This window comes from Acipenser ruthenus, chromosome 9, assembly GCF_902713425.1.
Source record: "Acipenser ruthenus chromosome 9, fAciRut3.2 maternal haplotype, whole genome shotgun sequence".
Taxonomy (NCBI): Eukaryota; Metazoa; Chordata; class Actinopteri; order Acipenseriformes; family Acipenseridae; genus Acipenser; species Acipenser ruthenus.
This window is the reverse complement of record NC_081197.1, coordinates 34,513,504-34,540,495: the sequence shown is the minus strand read 5'-3', so window position 1 is coordinate 34,540,495 and position 26,992 is coordinate 34,513,504. Positions and strand designations below refer to the sequence as shown.

The 26,992-nt window shown below is 39.8% G+C and overlaps 1 protein-coding gene across 3 annotated transcripts in view; it reads right to left on the bottom strand.

Annotated features, from left to right (window-relative positions):
- The window catches only part of LOC117405223 (interleukin-1 receptor accessory protein-like 1), a 512,848-nt gene that overhangs the window by 227,037 nt on the left and 258,819 nt on the right, over window positions 1-26,992 (bottom strand). For all 3 annotated transcript variants that reach the window (XM_034008100.3, XM_034008101.3, XM_059029879.1), the window contains one exon: window positions 1,648-1,834. In XM_034008100.3, coding sequence (XP_033863991.1) covers window positions 1,648-1,834 — 187 coding nt within the window. The remainder of the gene's footprint in view (window positions 1-1,647; window positions 1,835-26,992) is intronic.

Sequence of the window (26,992 nt, the reverse complement as noted above, 5' to 3'; positions counted from 1 at the left end):
CCCCTTTTGCACAGGTAGTGTTTGTTTGTGACTGATTTGTAGTATTGTTTTATGAGGACTGGATTCATAAAGCCCTCAGACAGGTGTCTGTAATGCAGAGCTAGCATGATACAACCTTTGTATATCATATTGTATATCTCTGTATTTCAAAGCGAAATAAAAGTACAAGGAATAAAGTCTGGAAAGCAACAGTTGAGTTTGCAAGTCTATTTCCAGTAATGAATAGTGATGATGATATTACTAACTTCTCTTTGTATCACGTTAGAAAAAAAAAAAAAAACATGTGCAAATGAGACCTCTTTATTTCCTCGTGTAAGTGGTAGCTAATTTAAGAAATTATGATTATTTAGTTCTTAAAGTAGTCAGTATAGGTTTCCAGCCAATGGACTGCGCAAAAAAAAAAAAAAAACACTGTATAAATTGGAGTAAATGTTATGCATTTGTAACAGGGCGAGGAGCCCTGTACATATTTGTTTATTGATTTTTAGAACGGGGTTTTCCCCTCCTCCCCTGTGCAGATTGTTATTTTGTATTTGTTTTGTTTTATGATGTATTAGTGTATTTATATGACGGTGAAGTGCCGTGTGTTTTGTTATTTTTGTATCTATTTAGAATGTGACGGCGTAGCCGTGTGTTTTATTTTGTTTAGTAGTAACAAGTTCAGCAGTTTAAAAACCTTGTGCAGAAGGTGGCCATCTCCCGAATTAAGTGATTAATTTGTTGCTAAATCGAGAGATGGTCACCTGCATAAAAGGCTGCAGCTCTCTGCACTCTGAGTGGGTGTATGAGGAGTGAGAGCGGAGAGAGCGAGGAGAGAGAAAACTTAAAACTTAAAAATTAAAGTATACAGGAACAGTGACAGCGACTGCCCAGCCTGACCTGTATTTATTACTTTGTGTTACTTTATTTAAACCTTTTGTTTTAGCTCTGTGACCACAGTGTGTTTTTTTGTTTCAACTTTTTATTTATTTTTGTTATTTAAAAATAAAACAGCGCCACCGCGTCTTTCTTTTTGAACTGCAGTACTGCTTGGTGTCAGTTTGTTTCCTTCCTGCTTCTGACCTGACGTCACCGCCCAGCCACCCTCACAGCATTGTATTGACACCTTAATGATTCTGCCGCTTTCCTGATATACTACGTGTTCTAACTGAGACAACAGAAGTCACCATTCTTTTAAAGGGGTAGGGATTCATTCCTGTTTAAAAATACCGGTTTATACATTTTAAAGAAAATCAATATGTCCATGTTGAATATTTGCTACCAATAAATTAAAAAAGGGGATTGCCATAAAGTCTCCAATATATGGTCTGATTAACAAATGTCCAATTATGCATCAGTACATTTTTTGTAAACATTTATTTCCTAAAACGTTTATAATGGTCTTCTGTGGGCACACAAGAAGTATTGCTTATAGTATGCTGTGTTCTAACTATATAAAGAAATGTAATAAAAATTCAGCCCTAAACAGTCTGAAAATTGCATGTATTGTGTAGATGGTATATACTAACAGGAAATTACAAATATTTGCAAGGATTACATTCTCTTTGGCTGCTTTTTTACTTTCAAATCTACCAGGTCTTTTTAAAATAAATATTTGACATGCTGATTATTCTATAATTCAAATGATGTAAAAACTATGGAGCTTACCTTATACCATACTATATTGGGCTCTCTGTGAGGCAGTATGTAATCCTCGATGTCAGGGCATGAAATTTCTTTGTTTTTGCTAAGTTCAGCTTTTTCAAAGTACCTCATTTTGGAATTGTAGCAGAGATCTGTGTCATTTTCAGCCACAGTCAATGACATAGAAACCTTCATACAATACGTTGAGTTCCTGCAATGAAAAAAATTCTGTGAATGTCAAGGCTTCATTTTCAGAACAAACAAAGCCATTTGGAATGCTGGATTCATAAACGTTCCAATGCCCTTTTTAGTACACATTTAAACCTGGATTTGACAGACAGTCCAATATGGGTCATGTATATACAGTCTATACAACATCCTGATTAATGGGAGCAGGGGAATTTTTATTTAATATTGGGAACATTCATCCACCTATCAGGATGCTCCACTGCACAGTATTACCAAACAGCAGATGACTGGGGAACATTCAGAATATCTAGCATTAAAAAATAGAAAGAAATATTGAAACATTGAAAATGAAAAGACATCTGTATTTAATGTCTGCAGTGAATTAAGGTATTTCTCCTCACAGATATAATGAGGATGCACTACGCCATAGTGTGCCACTACCTACAAAAGACCAGTAGCTGCTTGGTATTCCCATTTAGCTGTCTGACATTATGCATGCAAAGTTTACAACTAATAAATACCATAAAGCCACAACCTTCCTTTATTACAACACAATTTCACCAGTTATGCACAAACTGCCATATTTCTGACATGCACATACCTCAGATAATAAGCATTATGAGTATTCATTCTATTACTGTTTACCATGCATGCATTGTTTTCCAAAAATCTTTTTTTTTTTCAATACTCTTTTTTCAAAGGTTAATATATTAAGACTTTGTATTCAATTTATTAACTTGGGATTGTTTTTTTTTCTTTCTAGATAGCCTGGAATTTCAAATTATAAAAGGGAGTTTTTGTGAACAAAAACAAAGCATTCCTGATAGCATAATCTAAAAGGTATGTCATATCTGATCAAATGGTTTGTGTACACATAAAGAAATAGGTATATTTGAAAAAAAAAGATCTGTATGATTGATAACCATAGGTTAAAAAACAATGTGGCAGTAAAAAATAAAAAAGGTTATTTTTACTGGACACCACCTGTAATGGAACTTTATTTAGAGAATGATAGAATACAGTTTGTAAAGACACTGAAAGAGAGTGGTCTGCATCAATGATATGGTCAGAGGTTAAAATAATGTGGCACTAAAGCAATCACTAATCACTTAACACCATTTGTAATGGAACTTTAGTTCACAGAAAACAACAACCGTGTACCTATAACTATAAATACCCTCTCGAAGCATGTGGTCTGTATTACTGATATTGTGGCAGTGAAAGGGTTAATTTTTAATGGACAACACTGGCAATGGAACTTAAGCATGAGAATCGAAGAATACAGTTGTGTACCAAACATTAATATAGCTTGAAGTGTGTAATATAGCGAGAGCAAACTCCAGATCCAGTACGGGTTTTACATAGAGCACTGTAATAGCCACCCACGACGTTACTCTGTGTACTGTAGGCGTGACCTAGCACACGGATATAATCCAATTTAGCAATACAAGTGAAAGTATAATATTCTTTATTTTTATTTTAAATGTCTCCATCCATGTTAATTTGCATCATTACAAGTGTACTGTCTGTATGTAGCTGTAACTTCAAAGATATGTGACCTCAATATTGCAGCCATATTACTGTAAGTCAAGGTAAAAACAAAAGGCCAGGAAAGGGATAGAACCTGACCCAGTGAATCACTAATACAGCTGTGTGAGCCACATATGAAGGCATGTATGACGTCCCGCAATACCTCAAAGCGGGAGGTCTTTATCATCTGGAAACCAAAAAGTCACATAACCCCAATATGGCAACCACACAGGTCGAAGTGATTGGTACTGGTAGATTTTGCCCAAGGAATTTCCTTAACACTAAAAATTTGAAGTTGCCAATTGTTAATGAGATATACAAAGTAGTAGGTGCAGCAGCGACAGCTGGTTTGTAAACTCATATTTACAGGGATGATTAATAAGGGCATTTTATAAGTTATAGGTAAATCCAAAGCTTACTGCAATTAGATCACGTGACCACCGACACAGAAAGTGATCAGAATCTGTATTAGAAAAATCACTAACACTTTATAGTAACCTGGCAACCATGACCATAAACATCGTTATAAAACATTTTGTATCATTTCATTGTATTTCCTAAACCCTAACCTAAATCCTAACCTTAACCAAATCATTACTGTGTAACAATGTAACAGGGAAAATTATAGGTGATTACATCATTAACTGTTATGTCATTTTTTTGCTAATTGTAGCCAGGTTCATATAAAACAAGACTGAATATTCTACACAAATAACTAATCAATCTTAAGTACAACAGAATGTTGCTAATGCTAACAAGAGGCAAGCAAATAGATTTGATATCCTAGGTTATCCCTCCGTTAAATTGTCTTCTGCAAAAGTAAAGTTGTTAAATTGATTAAAGCCCTTGTTGTCCCACACATTATGTAAATATAGTGCAAGCTGGCATAAATGTACTTGCCAAAATTGATGTTCTATAACTGGCCACACCACAAGAAGATATTTAAGGATCTGTTACAAAAGTAAGTTGAAGACGGATGGAATTTACATTAGATCACTTTGCAAAATCATTAACTGCTTAAGACAGACATTACAACAATGGAGCATATGAACTAAATAGTTTGTTGTTGTTGCTGTAGTTTTGTTTTAATATCTTGCAACAGGATCACTACAACGCCAGTAAGTGTTCAATGAGTAATCATATATAACAGTACATGACAACAATTCCTCCTCTAACAAATACTTTAATTTTAGTTGTATTGGATTCTGCGTCATGCTTGTTGTGATTAGCTACCATGTATAATTCCAACACCTGGGCACCTGTACCAATGAGATTCTGTATTCCAGAGAGATTTCCCTGTATGACTATGGTAAAATAAATAAACAAATACATTCTGCTTTTGCCAATAGTTCTTATGCTGCTGTTTCTGTGACAGGAGGCTGGCGAGTTTATTCATGTGGTTAGTCATGATCTTAGGCGGGTCCAGACTATTGAATCAGAAATGTATTTCTACTGAATGTGCAACATTTCAACACAGTCCTTAATGACCCTAGAGTCTACCTTATGTTCAGGTATCACAGGGAAAGTTTTCTTCATGCCACATTGCAATTAAACCACTATATCACAAAATGTAAGGGGAAGTGGAAATGTAATCATTTCCCCAAAAAAGTAAAACTGTCTTTTTTGGCTTGTTATTTTTAACACTTTCAGAACATGTGGCTGATTTCCATTACTCGAGAGTAGATGGTAAAACTTCATGCTGATTTGAACTCGGCTCTCGCCAAGATAAACACCAACTAAGACATAGCTTTACAGTAAACTAATGTGATCTATCTATGTCTCCATCCATTTGCGTTTCCTTCCATATGATGATGTAGATATCCTTCTCTCTGGTGTTGATGGCTGAAGTGTAATGCTGGCTCCAGGGATCAGCTTATTTTGCCTCCCTGGCGCATCAGCACACACAACGGCTGTGATGCTGGCTCCGGGGATCAACCACAGTGCGGTCTCCCCAGCGCATCAGCATGACAACCGTCTGGATTGAGCTAAGTAGGGTACATCTCTGGGGTCTACAAGTGGGCACCTTCCATCCTCTGTGTTTCGTCGACTAGCCCACGACACCTCAAGAGGGCTAGATGGTGATTCTGGTGTCCCAGCATCACCCCCCTCCGTCCCCCACTCAACTCAGCCCAGCTTACTTACTCGTAAATCAGCGTTTCATTCTTTCTATTGTGCTTGAGATCCCCAGCCAGAATATTTCCATCTCAACCACAGCCAGTTGCTGCTCCTCTCTGCTGCTTCAGATAAGTTCTTCACTGTGCGACACAACTCTTAGCCACTGAATCCGACGTCTCTGAGAAACTGGGTTGTAGAGTGTGCCACAAATCCTCGACAACCCACCTCCACTGGGTAAACCCAAACTCTCCATCCTCGCTGTTCCGCTTCAGAGGCTAGTTGAGCATACTGAAGTTTCTTTTTTTCATATGCTTCATCTACAGCATCCTCCCATGGCACTGTTAACTCGACCAGGTGAACAAGGCTTGCTGATCCAGACCACAAGACAATATCTGGTCGAAGGTTAGTGGTGGCAATCTCAGGTGGAAAAATAAGCTGTTGACCAACATCTGCCAGCATTTTCCAGTCTCTAGCAGCTTCCAGTTGTCCTGGGCGAGGATTGGTTTTAGCACCTTTTCTTGGCGGTTGCTCTCCTGGGTGGAGGAATGTTGTCTTTTGTGTGTAATGTTTTGATGGAATTGGTGGCAACTTATTGGTCATGTTACGCTTGTCTTCCAATGCTAAGGCCAAATATCGCAGCACCTGGTCATGGCGCCAAGTAAACCGTCCTTGGCTAAGAGCCACCTTACATCCTGTCAAAATGTGCCTTAATGTTGCAGGTGATGAACACAAAGGACATGAGGGATCCTCTCCTACCCAGAGGTTTAGGTTCTGTGGTAATGGGAGAACATCATATGTTGACCTGATGAGGAAACTGATACTGCTCTGTTCCATTGACCATAGGTCTTGCCAGCCAATCTTGCGTTGTTCAACACTCTCCCATCTCATCCATTCTCCCTGCTTGGCCTGGGAAATGGCCTTTACGCACCTCATCTTCTCCTCCTGCTTTTGCACCTCGTTGACTACCAGCTTCCTCCGTTGAGCTGGGGCAGCCTTGTGCCATATAGGAGGAGCTGAACTGAGACCAAGACCCCCTCTTCCATGCTGAACTTGCCCCATGATATCACCAATTCGAAGGGCAGCCTTTGCATCCTCCACAGCTTTCTTTGCCGCCCACTTTCTTCCAGTTTTCAACACAGGTGCTGACTCCTTACGCATTTGTCGCATGACTCTATTAATGTCATTTCCAGTCGAACCTTGGCGCACTTAAACTCCTCGGTTAGAGCGGAGACTGGTAGCTGCAGTATTCCTTTACCATAGAGGCCATAGATTCTCTAGTTTATTCATCAAGGAAAACAAAAAAACACCCAATAAAGTGACCCAACCAGAAATATGCAACTCAGACATTTTCATTTAGTCCAAGGTTGTTTCTTAGTATTTTATTTGGTGTTTTTTTCACTCCAGAAAAAAATGCTAATAACGTTTGGAGTAAAGAGCTCTGAGAATCTGACCCATAATGTCTAATGTCTAAATTAGACATGCACCCATTGTCATTAAATATCCCTCAAGCAGTTGAAAAACCATGGTAGACCCCAATAGCCATTTTAGGAATTTTTTCCCCCACTTTATTTACTTGGTGCACAATGACAATAAACTGCCTGAAAAATCTAGCATTTTTAAATACAGTCACCAGAGAGGAATTATATGTGAAATTATTCCTCCACATTAAAAACTTAAATGTTAATTAAATCAAATCATTTTTTTATTAAATCCATACTTTAAAAACACAGTGTGCTGGATTCTCAAATCTATTTACTCCAAATGTAATCTATTCAAATTAAATCTACTCAAATGTAATGTCCAAGTTGTTCATTTATGATTTGATAATGTTTGTGTTGTCTGAAAAAAAAAATGCACTAATGGTATTTTGGAGTAAATAGCTTTGAGGATCTACACCAATGTTCTAAAAAAATATAGAGTAGAGCTGTTGAAAAGGCCCAATGTAAAGGACTTTCACTTTAATTCAGTACCAAATGGTTTCTTGAGAATGTACAGTACAATAGTGACACTGTATATCTGTGTATATTTTGCCACTGTATAGTTTAATAATAGTCTTCAAGAATAGAATACGTATTCCAGGTGGTAACTCCTACTGTAATTAGGAAGAATGACTTGCAAAGTCCAGTTTAATACAGTGCCATTTTCAAATAGTCTGTCAAGAACCCATCAGGCTAAGAATCCAGAAAGAGGCAAACAAAAACTAATGAGTGATTGATGGGAGGGCTTTGCTGTCACTTATTCTTCAAACCTATATCAGACACAGACTGCAAAGGACATCCATCTTCTGCCATTCCAGCAGCTTTAATTTGCTTGACCCACTTTTACTCAAAGGCTGAGGTTATGAAGCTGGGAAGTTGAAAGCACGACAGATATACAAGGGGAGGACAGTTTAAAAGAACTGGGACATTTATTGAAGAAAAAAAACACCAAATCTTGGCCAGCTCCTGTCAGTCTTAAACTTGAAAAAAAATATTTTGTAGCAAAGGTTTTTCTTTTGTGGATGAGGAAAAAAGTTACAAGAAATAGATCTACAATTATTTATTTCTGCATTTTTTTGCAAAACTACAAAAATGCTAATTAAAAAGTATTCATATCTTGACAAGGAAAATGAAATTAATATCTAGTTGAGGCATCTTTAGCAATAATAACCTCTTTTAAATGATTAGGATATTTGTCAATGAGCTTTTGGCAAGATTATTTAGTGATTTTTTACCTTCAATGCAAAATTGTTCCAGTTCATTCAAATTCCGAGGACTTCTCTTGTGCACAACCTTCTTCAACTCATACCAAAGATTCTCAATTGGATTTAGATCAGGACTTTGACTAGGCCACTCCAGAACCTTGATTTTATTCTTCTTTAACCATTCTGAAATAGATTTTGATGTGTGCTTTGGATCGTTGTCGTGTAGGAACGTCCAGTTGCACTTTTATACACTCTTTGCCAAACCCTTTTATGTTCACCTACAATCCAGCATTTTCTAGACTGTTCTGTAATTAGGTTCTGCATTATCATATTGAAATTTCTAGCACCTTGTAGACAATACTCAAAGGGTGTGAATAATTTTGAATTAGCATTTTTGGAGTTTTGCTAAAAGATTGCTGTAATAAATAATTGTAGACATATTATATATATATATATATATATATATATATATATATATACACACAGATGACTATATGAAATCTGTAGAATGTGAATTAAATAATATGGATACATATGAAGAAGTTAAAAGCAATAAGATCAATAAATTGGTAAAAGAGGTTAAGGAAATTGCAGAGAGACTATACAATAAAGGCATTATATCAAAAGAATTAAAAAAATACATGCAGCCACATAATGCAAGAACAGGCCTAGCAAGAAGAAATCCTAAAATGCACAAAGAAAATCACCCTATGCGAATGATAGTCAGCACGATTGATAATCCAACACACATAATAGCTGAAATAGCAGAAAAACAACTTAGGTCACACGTTGAGAAATTACCAAGCTATGTTAAGGATACAACACCATTTTTAAAAAGACTTGAATCACTAAAACACAACCTTCCAGAGAATACAATTTTATTTTGCATGGATGTAAAATCCTTGTACCCAAGTGTGCCTCGTAAAGAAACTTTAGAAGCTTGTCAAAAAGCACTAGATAATAGACTAGATACATCAATACCAACAGCAGAGGTGCTGAACATGATAAACGTAGTTTTAGAAAACAGTTATTTTACATTTGTTGATAAGAATTAAAAACAAAACGATGGTACAGCAATAGGATCTAAATTAGGAATGCATTTTGCCAGTACATACATGGGGAAATGGGAAGAACAATTACTTAGAAAATCGGAAAGAGAACCTTTAGAATACATTTGGTTTGTAGATGATATTTTTGGGGTTTGGACACATGGAGAAGAATCTCTTTTCCAGTTTCATAAAATGGTAAATGAAATACACAGTAATATTAAAGTGGACCTTCGATGGACAAGAAAAGAAATATAATTTTTTGATACCATAGTAAAACTTGAAGAAGGTTCAGTTCTGTAAACCTACTGACATGCACCAGTATTTGCACATGTCCTTTGCACATCCAATAGACACTAAACGGGCAATCCCAAAGGGTTATGTATTAAAAATAAATCTTAAAAAAGAGGATACAAAGAATTATAGAGACGGAGTTAAGAAAAGTGGATAAACGAAAAAGAGATGATCTACTAGATTATAAAAATAGAGATAAAAAGGTCAAGAGTCCCATTAGTAATAACTTACTCTAAACTTTTGCCCAATATTTCTAAGATAGTTTGGAAAAACTTGTGGATTCTACATAATTCATAAAAATTGAAAAAAGTATTTCATAAGGCCCCAGTTGTAGCATTCAAAAGAGAAGCTAATTTAGGTGATATTTTAGTTCACAGTAAACATAAAAGAATAATTGACAGAATAGGTTCTACGAATACGTGCATGTGGCAGGATGGCTTGCAGTGGTGAGGTGTGGTGACGTCACGGACCAGGAAGTAACAACCAAAACAATGGATAGGCGGGTGAAACTGAACGCAACGGCGTTCAGCTGATTTATTAATAAACAAAACAAAAATAAAAGATTTAAACAAACAACAAAACAGAAACCAAAGGGCACGAGGGCCAAATGAATCAGACAGATAAACAAGTAAGTGTCGTGCTGGCTAATCCAGCACGTTTTAGCAATTGTTAATTTCTGTCTCCTCTCTATCTCCCTGTACCTCCTTTCTGTTCACCCAACCCTGCAGCACGGACAGCTGCAGGTTCTTATACTCTGGCCGAGGGGTTAACTAGCTGTTAATTATCTTATTACCCCTCGGCCACAGTCTGCACGTGTTTGGTAAGGATGCGTGACTGTCAGCTAGTTAAATAATCAGTAGCTGATCAGCCACACATCCTCACAGGTTTTTAAATATACAAAAACAATAACAAAAGACGCGGCGCTTTTATCTGCGCCGCAAACAAATACAAATAATTATAAATAGGGGCGGGACACTCCGCCACAGTGCACTAAACATAAGAACACCACATATCCACTAAAAACTAATACCTACTGTAAAAAATAGCAATGTTGTTTATGGAATAGCCTTTGAAAAATGTGATGAATTAAAATATGTTGGAGAGACTGGAACAACTTTATATAAAAAGAATTCAGAACCACCTTTCATTAATTAGAAATAAAAAAAATGAATGAACCAATAGTACAGCACTTCACCAGTCAAGGACATGACATAAATGATGTAAAGTTTGTAGTATTAGAACAGCTAAAATTAGACAATGCGACATATAGAACAATAAAAGAAAGTAAATGGATAAATAGACTGAACACAATTATGCCAGTGGGACTCAACAGAAAAGAATGAATTAATTAACTTCAATAAATATATAACATTTAAATAAATAAATAAACAAAATTCATTCAAAAGTTGTGCATGCTGATGCACTGTGGAGGCCAAATCAAGACTGATCATCAGAGCCAGCATTGCATGATATAATAAAAATATAAGTTTATATAAAGTAATGTTAATCAGAATTAATACAGATTCAACGATAGAAGTAAAAATGATGTCACAATATATAGAACACCATTACATCATGTAAGAATAAATCATGGATTTGAATATAAACAATAACAAGTAGTTGTCATGCCGTCAAACACCTATAAATACCTCCAATGTTTTGATTCAAACACAGGCTCCCTTGAGAAAGATATGTACAACATATCAAAACGTTGGGCAGCTGGCTCTTTGAGCTAATATATATATATATATATATATATATATATATATATATATATATATATATATATATATATATATATATATATTGGTGAAATCAAATATGTTCATCAACACATTTATCCCGATCTGTCAAATATGCTTTTCTGTTTAGTGACTCTTCTTAATTCACCAAGTGATTCTTAAGTTAGTGAATCTATTTGTATGTATTATCCCGAAGGTGCACTCTGTCAAAGAAGGTTTTCTAAATATGGAGAGACAATCTTCCCAAAGTCCTAATAAATACCCATTAAAGGAATGTGCTAAAACTGACAGAGGAAAAAGCTGTGGTTACATTCTATGAATTACAATTAAAAACATGAAATGACTTTTGCATTTCTGCTGAATTGCTGTGGAGTGAACATAAAAAAAAATAAGAGAGTCAAGATAGCTTATTAAATCTAAAAAGAAGACAACTGATATATTAATTTTAAATCATAGACATTCAGCACTGTATTTGTAACATTAGAATATGTTTATTTTGATAGTTTCCTTTAGTGTTTTATAATAACTACTCTATATTGCATTGTACTGAGTTAACACAGATTACTAAAAACACAAAAGTTCTCTATTTCAACACAAATCAGTAATGTATGGTGTTTACTTTTAAAATATGTCACCCCAAATATATGTTAATAAAAGTATGAAGGGGATTTTTTTTTTCTAGGTCTGATTTACCCTGATTTGTCTGTATAAGACAAAAAGAAAGAGTCGTGCTTACAGTACACACCTGATCCCCAGAATTAACAGTTATTTATTTAATGAGGTTTTTAGGACGTGATTTACATTCAGAACGCCAGGTTTGTTTTCGACTGCAAAAAATGTTCAGTTTTTTTTATTGTATCCAGCCTTGAATTGATCTCATACTCACAGAGACATACACTGGCTATTGTTTGTTTTTAAATACATTAATAGTCACTTTGCCAGCCTTTTTATCACATGTGTTAATCAGACACAATTCTTTCAATGCCCAATGACCTCCCAATGCACTTTCCCTCGCAAGCCACGCTATAAAAACAGAATATGCTAAGCACTTTTTTTTATTATTATCAATCAACCTGACTCACTGACCTAGAAAAATAGAAACACAGCTGCAAGTGCTGTTTTTTTTAACGTTTTAAAAATGTATAATGCATTTTTTTTAAACTGTATGTGAAACCATATTTTAAAGTGGAAACTTAGAAAGCTACAGGTCCCTTTAACAATCTCCTCCTGTGCATTAAAAAAAAAACAGTGAAGTCATTAGTATTTTGTTCAAGCTCGTATGTAGATGTTTTGTGATGCCCTTTATGAATTCTGATCCACACAGGTGAGACAATGTTGCAATCTCTTTACTTGCTTATGCAAACAAAACCTGGCTCTTTTGGACAGTGGTTAAGGAATTCAGCTGGGAAGTATATGGTTGCTGGTCCTAGCCCAACCTCATCTTATTATGTATATATTCTTTATGTTTTTTTTCTACCTTGCCTCAAGGTGCAAAACAGTCTGCCAAATGTAGAGACAGCTTTATCCACACTGCAAGCTCAATACATTCAAATCAGCATTCACAGCAGATCGAATAGTTTACATTTATTTATTTATTTTTTGTGATATCATGCTTCAAACCTATTTGGAGAAATTATCCTCTATTGCAATAGCATTTCATTAAAATCTGCCTGACACTGTATTGGACGTGGAAAGAACTACAGGCCTCATCCATTGGGATGTAAAACAGCAGCTCTCATCAGGTGCATAACACTCAATTTACAACTAACTACTCGCGTCAGGAGATGTTTCTTTCTAAGATTTCAGTTATTCACAGTTACATTTAGCAATAGTGCCTATCGATGGCTATAGCTATACTGTTATGCATCTTGATGAAAAACTACCTGACGATAGATCCTTCATGCATTATACATCGTATAGCCTATGCTGAGTCCTGTTTTGCTGTTTGTAAATTTTTCTTTACACAAATTGCAAAATACCCCCTCGCCAATGCACTGCTTCAGGCCTTATCTATTTATTTATTTATTTATTTTTCTTTGAGTTGGCCCCACACATCATTTAAACATTGCAATTCAGTTTTACATTTTTAAATACCGACTCACTTTAAGTTTTTTAAGCTGTTTATATCATTATAATAGAACCAGTAGCATCTTGTAATTTTACCTCAGAGTTTCTGATTGAGTGAAGTTCCGGATGAACCCAAAGGTTTAAACAATAATGTGCACTATTTTTTTTTTTTTGAAAAGCTTTCTATCTTTCTAAGGGAATCATTCAAGAGGCTTTAGAAATAGTACTTGTGTCAATTGGACAACCAGTTACAAAGGTAGAGATATCAAATCTAGAGGACCTGACAAATAACAACAGCAATCTTTCTATTCATATCATGTTAACAAAAGCCTCTTTTTCGGTGCTATCCAGAGCTGACATTATGATTTCCCTTAAGTGACTGCAAGCGTGCTAATGTGCATGTATATTAGCTCATTTTCCTCCCCCAATGCGTAGCACACTTCAGGTAGTTTTAATTTTTCAGGAGGCTTTTTTTTCATTTAAGGATGACCACAGAACAATATCAGTGAACTAGTCTTATATCAAACCTATGCTAATGATCAATGCTAAACTTGATATGCACCAAAAGTTTTGTCGGTACTCGATCAACAGGGGTGAACAGATCAAGTCAAGTAATTGAAGCTCAAAGCACATTTCTCACATAAAAGACTTCCCTTAAATTAAAAGAATTATAAAGGATTTCATTGCTGAGTTCATACAGGGATAATGTGTAGGAAAAAAGTATGGATATGCAGGAAATTAATGATCCAAGGCCATCTAAAATAATAGTCTCAGTGCACTGCAAATAGGATTTGTTTTGACAGTTAAATATTCAAAATAGAGGGGAAAAGAAAAGCCATGTTGATGAGTGCTGTAGATTAAACTGATTCCATAACTGGAAATGACACTTCGAGCTTCATTTTGTCCAATTTTCCCTTCATAAACACTGCACTAGGGGCATCATTTTTTTGGAATTGTGTTGTTGATGGTTCAGGTTAACAAGTCTATAGTGTACAGTATATTCATAAACTGTGAAATCAAATACAGAAATAATTGGGATTGTGTTTGTTTGGGGGGATTCAACCAGAATTCAAACACTTATATTGTGAAAAAAAGAAAAAAAGAGTTTCTGCTTATGACTTTGGTGGATATGTTTTGGGGTTAACTAAAATGCCTTGAAAATAATAAAAACAAGGCAAGTACTATTTAGTAGTTGTCATTTATTTCATTAACAGTATTAATAAATTGAATAGAACTAATTTCTTTGGGGTCCCCGAGTGGCTCATCTGATAGAAGCACAGCCACGTGGTGCGCAGGTTGAGTCATAGAGCGCAGGTTCGCGTCCTTGCTTTGTGAGTTAGGCCGGTCTTCGCTGGGGACTCCAAAGGGAGCATCACATTGGCCCAGGTGTTCCCATGGGTCAGGGAGATAAAACCGGCAGGGACTGTTTCTGCTCATTGCTCTACTGTGAACCCTGTTGGCCAGGTGCCCAGTGTGCTCAGGGCAGACACCTGCAGGGCTGGACTTTGTCCTCCAGAGGTTGGTAGCTTGCTGACATCGCTCTCGAGTTCCTGAGTGAAAAAGGAAGCTGGCTTGATCATGGGATCGGAGGACACCCACTGAATCCTCACCTGAGCCATGTGGGGAATTGCTGTGGTGAGGAGAAAAGCGATTGGGCATTCCAAATTGGGAGAAAATCAGTGGAAAAATTATAATTGGACACATTAAAAAAAAAAAGTTATTTCCTGCAATACTGTACACTGCGTTTTTTCCTGTCTGTTTAATAGCAGCTGGTTTTGCCGCATTTTACGTGCAGACAGGATGCGGCACAGCTAATGACCTTGTTAAGAACCATCTGATTTAGTCGCTCTTTCAGCTAGCAGGCAGTCTGTTTTATTGGCCACCAGGCCTTACACTTGAACATTGTTCCACTGGGATGTCAAGTAAGGGAGAAGCTTCCTGAAGCGGGACCTCCTCCCTTTTAGTGGGAGCAGCGCTCAATCCAAGCTTGGCCACCTTTTGTTTTATAGCTGTTCTTTCTCACTGTGTTTTGTTTTTGGATTTTTGTATTATGTACACGTGTGTGTATTTCCTTCCGCACTAGGAATACCATTGCTGGTACCCTAGTGGTGGCCACCAACCACTGCAACTGCCTGTGTTTAATAAAACCTGGACACCTGAACTGCGTTTTTAACTACAAACTCTGTGTGTCTCTCATCTTTCAGCGGATGTCCATACAGTAACAGAACTGTTAAAGACCCATACTCAGACAGGTTGTGCTCGATTATACAGAATCTGTTTTACTTGTGTGTGCTTGCAGAACACAGCAGAAAATGATTTAAATCTCACCTGCTATTTTGGACAACACCTTTTGTTTCTAATGCACACGCATACTGTATCTACGGTTACAGCCCCCTACACCAACACCACTTACATAACACACCTTTTTTTTTGTGGGATGTAACATGAGGTAACTTGTAATATGTATTACACCTATACATTATACATATTACTTACAAGACGTCTGTTATTGCAAATTAAAGAGCAAATGCTTGTATATTAATAATACACCGTAATCTAGTAATAAAGAAAATGAAATGTTTACTAAAGGTCTGTGATCATCATATTATGCCTGTCCACTGCTGGGTTGTGTACATATACTTGGAATTTGTAAAAAAGCTGGTGCTGTCCCCAGCAGATGCAAAGTAAATACATTAATATGTATGTACATTGAAGTCAAGCTGCATTCTAAAAGTAAGGGTTTCAAATACTAAAAATTCTAAACATATCCTTTAACATTTCACAGCCTAATTGGAAAGTTTTCTATGCATAAATTATCCATGATTTTCCTTGACATTATTGAAGCCGACATGGGCTCTCCATTGTGCCTGACAATACTTTTAATACTGTATGTACCTAACGTTACAAAGATTCCTTAAACTCCCCTAGACTTGTCATTCAAGAGGTGCTGACTCTCAGCAGCATGAAATAAGCATTGATTCAATGAACTTGAATATGGGACTCACAAGTCTTCTAACACTCACTGCCTGAAGGTTATATAATGGATTAACATAGATCTTAACATATTAGCTTATCCAAGGTTTTCGCTGTGATAACCCTTAATCCAAAGCTAGGAAGTATAGCATATCATATATCAAAAAAAGAAGAAGAAGAAGAAGAAGAAGATGCAAATACAGTGCCTATAGAAAGTCTACACTCCCTTGAACTTTTTTCACATTTTGTTGTGTCAGTGCCTCAGAGTTTCATGCATTTAATTGAGGATTTTTTTTCTACTTATCTACACACCATACTCCACACTGTTAAGGGGAAAAAAGTTTTTATTGAGAAACAAATTATATATTAAAAATACAAAACTGAAAGATCATAATTGGACCTTTGGCAACAATTACAGCTGTGAGTCTGTTGAGATAGGTCTCTACCAACTTTGCACACCTAGATTTGGCAATATTTGACCATTCTTCTTTACAAAACGGTTCAAGCTCTGTACTTTGCTCCATTCATTTTCCCTTCTATCCTGACAAGTGCCCCAGTCCCTGCCGATGAGAAACATCCCCATAACATGATGATGCTGCCACCACCATGCTTCACAGTAGGGATGGTGTTCTTTGGGTGATGCGCTGTGTTGGGTTTGCGCCAAACATAACGCTTTGCATTTAGGCCAAAAAGTTCCACATGGTTTGCCACATGGCTACAGAATCTCCTGAGTGTTTTTTTGCATACTTCAAATGGGATTTGTGCTTTCTTGAGTAATGGTTTCCTTCTTGCCACCCTACCATACAGGCCAGATTTGTGGAGTGCTTGGGATATTGTTGTCACATGCACACTCTGACCAGTCTTGGCCATAAAAGCCTGTAGCTCTTGCAAAGTTGCCATTGGCCTCTTGGTAGCCTCTCTGATCAGTCTCCTTCTTGCTCGATCATCCAGTTTGGATGGACAGCCTGATCTAGGCAGGGTGATGGTGGTGCCATACACCTTCCACTTCTTAATAATCGTCTTGACCGTGCTCCAAGGGATATTCAAGGCCTTTGATATTTTTTATACCCATCCCCTGGTCTGTGCCTTACAACAACTTTGTCCCGGAGTTCTTTTGAAAGCGCCTTGGTGCTCATGGTTGAGTCTTTGCTTTGACATTCACTACCCAGCAGAGGGAACCTACAGGAACTGCTGAATTTATCCTGAAATCATGTGCATCACTACAATTTAACACAGGTGGTGGCCACTTAACTTGGTGTGTGATTTTGAAGGCGATTGGTTACACCTGAGCTAATTTAGGATTGCTGTTACAAGGAGGGTGGACACTTATCCAACCAAGATATTTCAGTTTTTATTTTTAATTAATTTTCTACAAATTTCTAGAATATTTGATATTGTAAGGTATGGGGTGCCATGTGCCATCTTAAATCTCTTAACAAGATTTTACATTTAGCTAGATATTTAACTGGCCAGCTAAATCTGGAGTTTGTCTGCAAATGAGCTCTGCCGCTTTGTGGTTTCACACGATTTGATTGGCTCTTGTAATGCTGAAATTTGCTTATTTCCTGATTAGCATTACAAGAGCCAATCAAATCACATGCACACACACAGAGAATGTGATGCACACATTACATTACTCATCACCAATGAATACTATCACCCATTATACCTTAACCACGCGTAGTCGGCCAGAACAATTCATTCCAGGAGACAGGATTTCAAATCAGTGTGCCCTGAATGACCACTGCTACAGAAATAAGCCTTCTATATCAGATGTTCTCTTCCTGCAGTTTTCTACACCACTTCTACAGTGTGTGTATGTGTCTATATATACACAAAAAATGAAGAATGCACAATTTTCTCTGAAATAACTTGAAACTGACAAAAGTAATTGGCATCCACCATTGTTTATTCCATATTTAATAGAAATCAGACTTTGCTTTTGATTTTTTATTCAACATAATATTGTAAATAATAAAACAAATGAAAATGGCATGGACAAAAATGATGGGACCGCTAACCTAATATTTTGTTGCACAACCTTTAGAGGCAATCACTGCAATCAAACGTTTTCTGTAGCTCTCAATGAGACTTCTGCACCTGTTAACAGGTAGTTTGGCCCACTCTTCCTGAGCAAACTGCTCCAGCTGTCTCAGGTTTGATGGGTGCCTTCTCCAGACTGCAAGTTTCAGCTCTTTCCATAGATGTTCGATAGGATTCAGATCAGGACTCATAGAAGGCTACTTCAGAATAGTCCAATGTTTTGTTCTTATCCATTCTTGGGTGCTTTTAGCTGTGTGTTTTGGGTCATTATCCTGTTGGAGGACCCATGACCTGCGACTGAGACAGAGCTTTCTGACACTGGGCAGTACGTTTCGCTCCAGAATGCCTTGATAGTCTTGAGATTTCATTGTGCCCTGCACAGATTCAAGGCACCCTGTGCCAGGCTCAGCAAAGCAGCCCCAAAACATAACCGAGCCTCCTCCATGTTTCACTGTAGGTATGGTGTTCTTTTCTTTGAAAGCTTCATTTTTTCGTCTGTGAACATAGAGCTGATGTGACTTGCCAAATAGCTCCAATTTTGACTCATCTGTCCAAAGGACATTCTCCCAGAAGGATTGTGGCTTGTCAATATGCATTTTTAGCAAATTCCAGTCTGGCTTTTTTATGTTTTTCTGTCAAAAGTGGAGTCCTCCTGGGTCTTCTTCCATGGAGCCCACTTTCGCTCAAAAAGCGACGGATGATGCGATCAGAAACTGACGTACCTTCACCTTGGAGTTCTTTGGCAGTTATCCTTGGTTCTTTTTCTACCATTTGCACTATCCTTCTGTTCAATCTGGGGTCGATTTTCCTCTTGTGGCCGCACCCAGGGAGGTTGCCTACAGTTCCATGGACCTTAAACTTCTTAATATTTTCAACTGTTGTCACAGGAACATCAAGCTGCTTGGAGATGGTCTTGTAGCCTTTACCATGCTTGTCTATTATTTTCTTTCTGATCTCCTCAGACAACTCTCGCCTTTGCTTTCTCTGGTCCATGTTCAGTGTGGTGCACACAATGATACCAAATAGCACAGTGACTATTTTTCTCCATTTAAATAGGCTGAATGACAGATTACAAGATTGGAGACATGTGTGATACTAATTAAAGAAACTAATTAGTTTGAAATATCGCTATAATCCAATTATTTATTATCTTTTCTAAGGGGTACCAACAAATGTGTCCAGGCCATTTTAGAATATCTTTGTAGAATAAGCAATAATTTATCTCTTTTCACAGCTTCTTTGCTTTATTCTATGACATACCAAAGGCATGCAAGTATACATGATAAAAAGCATTAAGCATTATTTCAATGAGCTGTAAGGGTACCAACAAATTTGAGCACGTCTGTATATATATATATATATATATATATATATATATATATATATATATATATATATATATATATATATATCTTGTAAATCTTGCACAACTGGGATGCACAGAAATGGAGCTGATGTGAATAAGTACCCTCCATATAACAATATTTCTTTTTAATATCAATCATTTTACTATGGAAATTTCCTATAAAACTAAAATTCCTTTTATTTTCCAAATAAAAAAACTGACCTTTGCTAGATTCTACCTCAACGACTGTCCCCAAAAGAAAATTCAAGTTAATATTTTAGGTTTGACCTAGTGTTCCATGACATTTCCAAAAGCTTTCAAGGAACAGCATGAATTAACAACTCAATGCCAGCATTCTCCATTATTTGCCATTGAGTGTCAAATAGCAGCAGAGAAGAGGTGGGGGTGCTGAAGCAGCAAGCTGACCTATAGCAGCTGTCTGTCAACGCTGCTTTAGGTTCAGTAGCTAACTGGTGTTCATGTAGTGTGTTGAAATCAGTGTTTAAAAGTAAATGCATTCTGTGAACCCCTGAGGGTGCATAAATATTGCTCAGGCAGCAAAAGAGAAAAAGAAAAAAACTATTTTTCCATCTAACGCTCCCCCTCTTTTTAAGAACATTCATCCATCTGAGGTAAAAATTACAATGACCATGCCCAATCAAGATTTTATAAATGCAAGTCTGGCATAGTTGGAGTTGTGAAAGGTAGTGTATTGTCCCATGTTATTAAGAATAAAACAGATGTATTTTTTTCACGTAATGAAAAAAAAGGATATTAAGAATAAAACTGTTTCTTTTTTAAGGTGTAATAGAAATGGCCTACAAGGCAGAAAATGATAATAAAAATGTACCCAATTGGAGCTCAGAGATGTCCTGCTGGGCATTGACATCTTGTAGTACAATCTTACTAAAATGTTAAAATTTTTGCACTTACAGGCAGGCATATCCCACTCAATAAATCATATTTTGTTATCAAGTAAAATGAAAATGTAGCGTTTGGTTTCACTGCAATACAATTATTTTCTTCTACTCATTTTTTTTGGATTACCTCATTCCTCAATTAGAATTCACACAGGAGGTCCCTGTTCACATTCAACCTTGGAAAGCAGACACTCAGCAAAAAAGTGTGAGAACATAATAATACAGTATTTTCTGAAGAATACCCAAACAGTTTCCCAGTGGTCCCCAAATCAGACACATTCTTGTGCAATATGTACGGCATACAGGAAAATGTATGCTGCCTACTGTGATACCTCTATTGTAATGTACTTGAATTCAGACATTAGTTAATTATGTTAATGATGAACTAACTTAATTTCCTTTAATATACTCCCTAATTTACATTTTTTGAAGATCAAAGCTCATTGACCATTAGCACTTTCTGCATGATATTGTCACTGCTAAATTGTGTATCTTCTAGAATACATGCCAAAATGCCATATGAACAGAATAGGTTACTTACCGTAACCCTGATTCCCTGAAAAAGAAATGTCAACCATTAAGAGTTGGGAAATGACCCTCGTGTCACATGACCTGAGCACATATTTAAAAAGCTGCCTGATAGGCTGTGTGTGGCGGAGGGGAGGTCAGAATACCAGCTCTCCCAGCCGCACTTTGGTGGCAGGAAATACTGTGGCTGAAGCCCCGTGAAGGGCAGTTGCCAGCCATGAAGAAGGGGGGGGGGAGGTCAGGAGACCAGCTTCCCTAGCAGCAATTTCGCTGCAGGAGAAAGGGTGGCCGGAGCCCCATGGAGGGGAGCTGCCGGCCATGAAGAAGGGGGGGCAGGTCTGGAGACCACCCCCAAAATCTTTCTGGCCAGAGGAACCGGCCTGTGCGTCGTCCACTGGGACGCTACAGTTGTTTGGGTGGGAGGAGAACATCCCACCGTGGCCGCCACCTTTGGCCCGTTGCTGCCCCTGTTCCTGCGCCGGGACTGCTAACCGGGACTTTGGGGACTAAGGGGGGAGGTGGCCGAAAAGGCCATGTGTGCTGTGCACAAGGGGGGGCATGTGTGGCGGAGTGTCCCGCCTCTATGTATTATTATTTGTATTTTTGTTTGCGGCGCGGGTAAAAGCGCAGCGTCTTTTATTATTATATTTAAAAACCCAGTGAGGATGCATGGCTGATCAGCTACTGATTATTTAACTAGCTGACAGTCATGCATCCTTACCAAACGCGTGCAGACTCTGGCCGAGGGGTAATAAGATAATTAACAACTAGTTAATCCCTCGGCCAGAATATATAAACCTGCAGCTCTCTGCACTCGAGGTTGAGTGTAGAAGAGAGTATGGGAGAGCGGAGAGAGAAGGAGCGCGAGGAGAATAAGACATAATTAACAATTGCTAAAATGTGCTGGATTAGCCAGCACGACACTTGTTTGTTTGTTTATTCGTTTGGCCCTTGTGCCTTTTTGTTTTGTGTTTTGTTTAAATCGTTTGTTTGTTAATAAATACGCTGAGTGCTATTGCATTCAGCTTCACCCGCCCATCCACTGTTTGGTTTCAGTTACTTCCTGGTCCGTGACGTCACCACTGCGAGCCAGACTGTCACACTGTGTCTGTTGCATTTTGGAACAAGACGCTACGTCACACAGCAACCCTTGCCATTTGATTCCGTATGGCAATGAAGGTGAGGTAACGTTCCTTTTCAGTCTTGAAATGTCAACCATTACGAGTTGGGAAATGTATACCCAAGCTGTCGCAGTGTGCCAAAGCAGCCACAAGCCTTGCCCTGGTGCGAGCCTAACTGGAAAGCTGCTGTGCAAGAGGGCAAGCTGCATCAAGGACTCTGGACCCCATGGAAGGCACGGCTGAAGTAGCCACATTCAGTTGATAAAACCTTATAAAAGTGTGCGGTGTGGTCCATGCTGCAGCGTTACATATGTCAGGTAGGGATGCCACATGAAACACTGCCCAAGACGTCATAGTCCCTCTAGTGGAGTGAGCTGTAACATCACTTGGAGAGGGTAGGTTAGCCAGCTCATAAGCCAGCCGGATCGTATCCACGATCCAATGTGACAAACGCTGCTTGGAAAGTGCCTGACCTTGAGTGCATGACCCATAACACACCAATAACTGGGTTGTCTGTCGCCATGATTGAGACCTATCAATGTAACACCTCAGCGCCCTGACAGGGCAGAGTGTATTAAGTCTCTGATCTGCTTCAGAGGGGAAGGGAGGCGGGTGGAATGCCTCCAATTCAGATGACTGGTTCAAGTGAAACTGTGAAACAACCTTAGGCAGAAAAGCCGGGTTAGTGTGTAAAGTGCAAACAGGAACCCTCTATGGAAAGGTCCTGTAACTCACTGACACGTTTGGCTGACGTGATGGCCAGGAGAAAGGCTGTCTTAAAAGACAAGTATTTAGTCCACTGAATGCAGAGGCTTGAAAGGAGCCATCGTAAGAGCCTCTAGAACCAAGTCCAGATGCCAAGAAGGAACCATTGGTTTAAGGAGAGGGCGGAGCTGCCTAGCCCCTTTTAAAAACTGCACTGCCAAAAAATGAGCTCCGGGAGACACAGAGTTAGTTTTGACATGGCCACAGATATAGCAGCCAGGTACACCTTCAACGTAGAGGGGGATTTTTCCTCATCTAGGAGGTCCTGTAGAAACTGCAAAACAACCGACATGGGTTAGGAAGTAGGGTCATGGTCTCTCACCAAGCACCACTCCTGGAAAATCCTCCATTTATAAGAATACTGAGACCTTGTTGAAGAGGCTCTAGCATTCTGTAGTGTGGCTATAACAGAGTCTGAGAGTCCGAGGGCACTCCCGTGCAGGGGTCCGGGTGCCACAGATGGCCCTGAGTCTGACTGAGAAGATCCCTGCGAAGCAGGATCTACCACGGCTGTCCCTGAATGAGCTGGATCAGAGCGGCAAACCATATCCTCCTGGGCCAGCGCAGCGCAACAAGGAGGACCCTCGCGCCCTCGTTCCATACCTTCTCCAAGAAGGTACAGGATCAACGCTAGAGGGGGGAAGGCATACAGCAAGCCCTGAGGCCAGCTGTGGGCTAGGACATCAATTCCCAGAGGGCCCTCGCCTCTCTGAATCGAGAACCACAGAGGGCAATGTGTGGACTCCTCTGAGGCAAACAGGACTGTCACGCTGCTGAACCTGTGCCAAATCATGGCTAACACCTGGGGGTGCAGACAACAGGTCTGCTGCCTGGTTCGAAACCCCTAGCAAGTGGATTGCCCTGGGGGACAGAAAAAGCGGTTGGTAAGCAACTGGAAAGCTGCTTGGTCCAACCCCAGGGACCGTAGCCCCCCTGGCGATTGACATATGCCACGACAGTGATATTGTCCGTGCACACTAGTACATGCTTGTCCTGCAGCACTGATTGAAAATGGTGCAGTGCCAGGTGCACTGCCCTCAGTTCCAGCGCATTGATGTGGGCGGACTGCCCCCTGCCAGTCCAGAACCCAAGGTTGGAGGCGTCTGTGGTCAGCACCTCTCTCCAGTATATTACACCCATAGTTACTCCTTCACTGAGGTGGTGAGGATTCTTCCACCAGTGCAGGGCACCGTCAGCCGACGGTGTCTGCCTCAGGCTGGGTGAACTACTTGGGCATTCAGCCATGCCTGCCAGGGGTGCATATGGAGGAGACTGAGAGGGAGGATAGAAGAGGCTGCGGCCAGCAGACCTAGCAACTGTTGGCACAGCACCACCTACACTGACTATCCGAGATGGAACAGTGACAGACAGGCTTGCAATGCGCTTACCCTGTCAGCCGACAGGAAAGCATTCATGGAGGGGGAATCCAGCTGGATCCCCAGGAAAACCTTCACTTGCGTCAGCTGCAGGGAGCTCTTCTCCAGCCAGGTGAGCCCCAGCCAGGTAAGATGCTCCGTCACTAGAGCCGTGTGAGACACGGCTTGCTCCCGCGACTGGCCACAGATGACAGATGTCCAAGTAACTAAGGACCCTGATCCCGTGCAGCCACAGGGGTGCCAGAACTGTGTCCATGCACTTGGAGAAAGTCCTGACAGCAAACACAGAACTCGTACACGCTGGCCCGAAAGGCGAAGCGGTGGTACTTTCTGTGGCCAGGACGTATCGGGACGTGGAAGTACGTGTCCCGGAAGTCCACGGTCACAAACCGTCGCCCAGCTGGACGGACTGGAGAATGTGACGGGTAGTTAGCATCTTGAACTTCCTCTCCTTCAGGAATACGTTCAGGCCTCTTGAGATCCAAAATGGGACGGAGCCCGCCGTCCCGCTTTGGTACCAGAAAATACCTTGAGTAAAAACCCTCCTGTTAACATGGGGGTTGTACAAGGCGAATTGCACGCTTTGTGAGTAAAGCGTCCATTTCTTGCATTAGGACAGAGGTCTGTGTGGGGTCGGACACCAAAGAGTTCACAAGCCCCTGGAAGGGAGGAGGTCCAGCTCGAAACTGGAGTGAGTAGCCGGAGTGGACAGTTGCAAGCAGCCACGCGTCGGTGGTGCATTGCCTCTGTGCTAGAAGGTGGTGCTGGCTGAATGGGTGCAGGGCCTGAGGCCGGAGCCCGTCAGGGTTGCTGCTGCTTTTGCTGAGCCTGCTGGGCTGTTTAGCTGGCGCTGCCTCTGTTGAGGGCGCTGCTGGGGTCTCTGCCGGGCACTGCCCCTCGCTGCCGAGGATTGGTTGCGGGGGTACTGCCTGCTTGGCCCAGGTGGAGCAGCCACCGGGACAGTGCGCACAATGGTCTGTGGTGCAGCAACTCTGGGTCTCCATTGCTGCTAAAGGGATGCTTTGTCTGCGTCAGGGACCCTGGCCTGGGAGAGCCAAAGCTGGCGTTGCGCAAACACAAGAGCTCCCATAGCTTGGCCACTGTGCCGAGCTATGCGGAGCAGCTGGTCATTCACCACCCTCAGCTTATTAATAATATGAGGAGAAGGCTGGGCAGACAGGTCCTGCAGCAGCTGCAATTGGTACACAGTCAGCAGACCAGCGGTGTTTGCTAGTCTCGCTGCCAGTGCCCCCGTGCTGTATGCCCTTTTTAAGTGCGTCTCAGTGACCCGACACTGTTTATTTGGGTAGGAGAAGTACAATGCACGGGGGTGCTGAGTGTACCTGGGCTACACAAGGGAGTGCTATGCACTGGGTAATGTACAGGGCACGGGGTACCGATGTATGTATGGAGTACTATGCACAGGAGTGCTATGTACCACTGAAAAAGGACCAAAATGCTATGCACGAAGTGCTATGCACTGGGTAAATGTGCTATAAGCTGCCGAGCCAGAGCTACGAGGCGCAGCACACTAAAACAGGAACAGTTTTTTTTTTTTGGAAACCCAAAAACAAAACACAATTCGGTTTGGCACAAAGTGCGAACGCAGACCAGAAACCGAGACACACAAATAATTTGTGGAGGCAAAATCCAAAATGGAGAAGGCTTAGAAACAGCAGCTGCCGCTTCTCAGCCACCAAAACCACACAGCCGTGTGATTTAGAATATAAGAGCTCTACCGTCGCATCCAAAGGAAGGGGCAAGCCGGCTTCCAAGGAGGAATAGTGAGGTACTTTTATACCAAAACAAGAAAGAGATTCTCATGAAAACGGAGCAAGTGAAGACACGTCTGCTCAGGTTGGAGTGAGGAATCAAATGGCAAAGGTTGCTGTGTGACGTAGCGTCTTGTTCCAGAATGCAACAGACACATGGTCACACCGAGCCTATCAGGCAGCTTTTTAAATATGTGCTCAGGTCATGTGACACAAGGGTCATTTCCCAACTCGTAATGGTTGACATTTCGAGACTGAAAGGGAATACTTGTGTTTAACTGAGAGGAAAGTAATAACACAGTGCCTTATTTAAATAGGAAGATGCTCTATATGCTGTATCATTCACAGAAAATGTATCTTTCAATAAAACTCTGCACTTTAGTTCCAGATATTTACAGCAATTCTGCTGCACATTTCACTTCCGTGGTATAGAAAGAATTGAGTGGTTATTTTTTTTTTTTTTTTTTTTTCAGTGGGCAAAAAGACTGTAATAGAATGCATTTCATTTTCAGTAAATGTTTCCTCATATTTGTTTTCAAGCTGCTTGTAGGTCTTTGTTATACAAGCGCTTAGCTTTAAGTAGCAACAAAATACGATAATAAAAGGGTCATTACACTTCCCTTTAAAGTATTAGATTCTGTTTTTCCCCTGAGTATGATCTCAGACATCAAATACAAATCTTCTATATTGGATGCTTCTGACCTGAACCTTGCATGTGCTTCTATGGGAATACTTCCAAATATCCCAGACTTGGCTGAGACATCTTAACAAACACTGTGGTGTTTGACTAATCTTTTTTTTTTTTTCTTCAAAATCTCAGCAAAGGATGCCCATTGATAGGTGTCATGACATAATGAAGC